This window comes from Gossypium raimondii, chromosome 7 (assembly GCF_025698545.1).
Source record: "Gossypium raimondii isolate GPD5lz chromosome 7, ASM2569854v1, whole genome shotgun sequence".
NCBI classification, from domain to species: Eukaryota; Viridiplantae; Streptophyta; class Magnoliopsida; order Malvales; family Malvaceae; genus Gossypium; species Gossypium raimondii.
In genome coordinates, this window is record NC_068571.1 from 34110277 (window position 1) to 34115594 (window position 5318).

Below are 5318 nucleotides of genomic sequence, written 5' to 3' on the forward strand. Positions count from 1 at the left end.
TCTAAGTTTAGCCATAAAAATTAGGGGAAAAGGTTTTATTTAAGACTTAAGAAAAAATAAATCTATAAAGGTTATATTCTCCTTGAAATGTATCCATTCTTATAGAGTATTGAAAAATTCCTGATTGAGATACACTAAAATAGTGGAATTAAATAATTGGGACCGAATCATTATAAAACCAATTGTGCAAGTCCCCATTTCTTATTTAATCCAATGTGGGTTAGAAACAGATGCTAAATTAATTTGTGAATAAACGTACTAATCAGCTCCTTTTATTTTAAATAACTTAAAAATAAAAGCAGTTACTAAAGTAAAATTTATTATGAATCTTAAAATGATTGCAAATCAACTTATTTAATACATCATTTAGAATAACAATAAAAATAATTAACAAAAATTTTATTTGAATTTTTTGTTTGATCCAATCGAAAAAAATTTAAATTGATTTACAAGTCTATGTATGAACAATTACTTTAAACACATTGTTTAAAAATAAAATGTTAAAGAGAACTCAGTGAAATTGGCAAAAACCGAGACTCCAAACTTTGAAGGTCTGAATTTGAGTCTCATCATCTATAATTATGATACGTGGTCGCTTTCCCAACATATTTTATGCCTTAAAGGATAGATAAATCGAACTACATAAAAGAATGTATATACAGACACTAATTATTGTTATTGTGTATTTTCTAAAATAATTTATAAATAAACTCAGAGATGGGATTTTTTTTTAATGAATTACAATGTAACAAGTTGAGACATGGCACATATTAATTAAGAAGAAAACATAAAAACTAAAAGAAATATTATTAATATTACAAACGAAAGAAATGTTAAACTTTTACAGCAAAGGTGAATTTAATTTATGCAATTGAAGCTTCTGACATTATACATGGCTGGTTAACATGACTTTTTCAATCATGTGCATAGTGGGGCCGTAAGAGCTAAGCCCACATCTTTTTCAATTAGGTCCCCAGAGATATTGAATTGATCCAACTCCGATTCACCTCTGCTTCTATCACCACCATCCTGTTTGTTGACCCAGATTTCTGGTATCACATCCCCTAAATTCTTGACTTCCTCTATTGCATAATCTGCGTCCTTTGCCTCACCACTCTTCCCAACCTTAGACCACACAATAATATTAGATTCATGCATTTTAAATGAGTAGTTCTTTTTATTTAAAAAATTGGAAACTACCAAACAAGTCCAGAGGCCCAAAGTCTTTCCAGCGGATATATTCTGAACATTGTCGTCTAGAAATAGCTGCACCAAAAAAAGAGAGCATCTAGATAATTTAATTTGTAATAAAAAAAAAGAAGGTGAAATTGAAAAAGAAAAAAAGGGATATTACGGTGCGTGGGGGATCAACACGTGCGACGTGAAGAGCAATTTTGATGGCATCCGTCGACGGCTTGAGAACGACGCACTTTGATTCTGACAAATTAGGATTCAGTGTCTGGAAACATATGATTTGGTCGAAACAGTCTTCTATTCCTAACCTTTTCATTACCTTAACCGCATGAACTCTGTCCGAATTCGTAAATATCTGTTTCACCAAATTTGAAAGCGCTTTAGATTACTGTTTCATATGTTGTTAACGATTTGTAACTTACAATTTTCCTTTGGGTGATGCTACGTAACAGAGAACGTAGCTGAGGGTCTGGCTTGATCACATCGTATGACAATCTCCCATGGACAAAACTAGCAACACATGAAAGGTAAAAACTTAATCTTGATCATCAAATGAATTCTAGATTAGTACAGGAAATGAATGTTGGATAAGGTGCTTCTTACCCGTGGTAATCATCTGCATCGATGTCATACCCTAACGCCTGCTAAAACAAGTCAAACCAACTTCAAATTATTCCCATTTTTAAGGATTAAATCTGGAATCATTAAAGTTATGTTTAATTACTCGCAGTCCGGCGAGGGTGCTGCCGTAAGTTTTGAAGAGTTCGACTCTGAGATTTGAAGCTTTCGTCGCCGACATTCCACATTTCTCAATTAGAAAATCTACAGAAATGTCAAAAACGAAAATGAATTTCAATTGTTCAAATGTTTATTTATTATTATTATCTTTCCCATGTTGGTGCAAATAAGTATAAAGAATTGGAGAATTTTATGAAATGGCAGTGACTAACCATCGATGTTTTTCTTGATACCCTGAGCTATTCCAGTGCTTGAAGGGTAAAGGGTATCATCCAAATCTTTAAGAACAGAAGCGAAATCCAAGGCCCAAAAATCAGAAACAAAAAAAGATAGAAAACGAAGAGGAAAAAAACCCAGTAAATTAAGAAAGAAACTTACCAAACAAAAGGCAATTGAAAGGAGAATCCATATGATCAAACTTTTGAAAGAAGAAGATTGAAAAGCAGAAAGTCAAAGGGATGGGGCTCCCAGGGAAGGAGCTTATAGAGAAAAGGAAAAGCTGTGAAATTGATAAATTATTGCTAATAATATAAATGAATAATAAGATAAGAAGCAACTAGAAGTTGCTGAGTTGGAGCACAAATCTTGTTTAAGTTAGGGATAAAATATTTTTTTTGTCCACCTTAATATTTGAACTTTACAATGAGGTCTGTTTTTAGTTCTCAAAAGTGCTATGGCTCTTATTTCAGTCAAATTTGAGAAATAATCTTTTAGTTAAATTATGTTTATTTGTTTCAACCAAACATTGATTAGTTTAGATTATTTTATTATTATTTGACATATGAATTTAGCCTATAAATAGGCTCTTTTACAACCTTAGAAAATACACCCATTAGATATTAGAACTCATAACACATTTAGAGAATTTTGTGTTTACGTTTTGAGGATTCTTTCTTTTTGGGTTTTCGGGGTTTAGTTTTTATCTTCATCTTTTTGTACTATTCATTTCTTTTGTCATTATAGTAAAATTATCTTTGTCCGTGGTTTTTTATTCTCTTTGGAGGAGTTTTTCCATGTTAAATTTGTGTGTTCAATTTCTTAATTTTTCTGCTATTTTTACTTGTTCCTTACTTAATCGGGTCAATCTCTAACAAGTGGTATCAGAGCTAGTTCAATTTTCATAAATCAGCCCATTCAGATATGACAGCAACAAGGTTTGAAATTGAGAAGTTCGATGGTGAGACAAATTTCAATCTGTGGCAAGTTCGGATGATGGCAATTCTAATTCAATCCGGTTTGAAAAAGGTTGTTACCGGGAAAAAGCTTGATGAAAAGACTTTATTTGCAATCCAATTGTGCCTCGCGAATACGGTATTGCAGGAGGTATTGATGGATAAGACCCCATCTGCCTTGTGGAAAAAGTTAGAAACTCTTTATGCAACTAAGTCTCTAGCTAACCGTTTAGTGTTGAAACAACGTCTATTTACATTTCGCATGAATGAATGTAAGCTTCTTAGAGATCACATCAATCAATTCATTACTCTTTTAAATGATTTAAAGAACGTTGAGGTTCATATTGATGATGAAAATCAAGCTATGCTATTATTGTGCTCTTTACCCCCCTTCATACAAGTCTTTCAGGGAGACTCTGATTTATGGCAGAGACAAACTCTCGTTCGAAGATGTGAAGGGTCATTTGTTGAGTAGAGACAAAATCGACAATGAGTTTCATTTGGATAGCAAGGCATATAGGCAAGCTTCCGTTTTGATAGCATCAAAGAAACGAGACAAAATGTGTCGCTATTGTAAAAAGTTAGGTTATGTCAAAGTAGATTGTTATAAATTGCGAAATAAACGAGGAAAATGTAGCTGATGCTAATTTGGCCAATAAAAGTGGTGATGATTGTAATCGGCCCAAATGGTCCAGGCCTTACAAATAGTAAAACAACCCAATAAACTAAACCTAGCCCCAAACCCCAACAGCCTACTAACCAAATTTTCTACCGAAAACCCTAGCAGCTTTGGCCCCAACGCCGCAAGCCCCAGCAGTCTCCAGTACCACCCTCACACACGCGAATCTCGGCCACGGTCCTCCCCAGCGTGCACCGCTCCATGCTCCAACAATACCTGCAACAGCAAACTCAAAACAGAAGAGAAAAAATCGGGCAAATATACCAACAATAACAGAATAGATCTCTTTTTGATTTTGTTCATTTTTCTTTTTCATTTCGGCTATTTAAAGCCTTGAAAAATCTGTAAAAAAGAGGGGGGGAGACCAAAAAATAATACAGAGAGATATACAAAAATAGGAAACAGTGAACAAAACCAATATCAGTTTTTCTTAAGGTGATTTTTTGGTTTTCATTGTAGCGTCCATCGTTTTTTCACATATATATATATATATATATATATATATATTCCTTTTATTCTTTTCTTTTACTTCATTTAAACGAATAAAAAAATCAGAAAGAAAACTTACCTGAGTTGAGATCGGAATCGGGGCCGGATCACCGGAGAGGCGGCGCGAGGACGCTAGGGTTCCAAACCCTAGCAGAGCAAAAAGAGAGGCAGCAGTTTTTTTTTACTGTTTTTATGATGAAAATGTTTTTTTTGAATTATTTTTCATTTAAATACTAATTTGGAAACGGCGTCGTTTTAGCCAGGTGCGACCCGCGCGGTGACTCGACCTGAAGGGGAGGATCCGCGAGTTTGGCTTCAATGGGGAATTTGCGCAATTGGCCCCTCCCTTTTGCAACGCGTTTCAGTTAAATATTTTTTTTCTTTTTTTAAAATTGGTTCGCAGATTTTAATTTTGCTTCAGTTTGGCCCATCACTGCGCAGCGTTTTGGGAAGGCGGGAATAATTTCCCTTTTGGTCCTCCATTGTTTCCTGCGCATTCAAAGTGGTCCTCTTTTTTATTTTTTTTTCAAATTTGTTTTTCGTCCTTTGTCCAATTTAGTCCATTTTTTGAACTATTTTTCTATTTAATTATTTACTTATCATTATATTATACTTGTTTGTTATTATTATTTATTATTTTTAATATTGTAACTATTATTTTCGTGTACATACAAACATTTTTTCTTTTTAATCTCAAAAATCTTTTTACTTTTATAAATATGTATATCTTGTACATTTGTTTAAATGTTTTATATGCATATGTTATATCGTAGCTATTATTATTTTATAACATTCATGCATTGTTTTTATAATATATGTGCATACGCATGGCTTTTATATGATATATATATATACACTTTTTTTTGAAAGTATATAATATACCTATATATTTTATACATTTTTTTATTTTATTTTTTACTTTCACATATATAAATAAAACTTTTATAGTTTTTTTGTTTTTAAAAATATTTATGTACATATGTTTTTATTTTTATTTTTATTTTCAATATACTTATACTTTTCTTTGTAAATATATATACATATCG

General features: G+C 32.5%; 1 protein-coding gene across 2 annotated transcripts; it reads right to left on the reverse strand.

Annotated features, from left to right (window-relative positions):
• Positions 1-774: 774 nt before the first annotated feature.
• On the reverse strand, positions 775-2472 carry LOC105794706 (uncharacterized protein C24B11.05). 2 transcript variants are annotated; one of them, XM_012624001.2, is made up of 8 exons: positions 2311-2472; positions 2145-2210; positions 1919-2016; positions 1798-1838; positions 1617-1704; positions 1355-1549; positions 1201-1266; positions 775-1125 (listed from the first exon to the last, which is right to left on the reverse strand). In XM_012624001.2, the coding sequence occupies exons 1-8, from the start codon at positions 2339-2341 to the stop codon at positions 919-921; spliced, it is 792 nt and encodes a 263-aa protein (XP_012479455.1). In that variant the 5' UTR covers positions 2342-2472; the 3' UTR covers positions 775-918. The 2 variants fall into 2 exon arrangements, with proteins under 2 accessions (XP_012479455.1, XP_012479464.1); XM_012624010.2 differs by having other exon boundaries at positions 1798-1835; positions 2311-2471.
• Positions 2473-5318: the final 2846 nt, after the last annotated feature.

What these genes read in the sequence shown, in the direction of transcription:
- LOC105794706 (XM_012624001.2), bottom strand. Translation starts at nt 2,341, where the DNA reads ATGGATTCTCCTTTCAATTGCCTTTTGTTTG. An exon ending in GTGTTGATCCCCCACGCACC is followed by an intron (nt 1,267 to 1,354) that starts GTAATATCCCTT and finishes TTTTTGGTGCAG; the next exon opens with CTATTTCTAGACGACAATGT. An exon ending in TGGGCCTCTGGACTTGTTTG is followed by an intron (nt 1,126 to 1,200) that starts GTAGTTTCCAAT and finishes GTGTGGTCTAAG; the next exon opens with GTTGGGAAGAGTGGTGAGGC.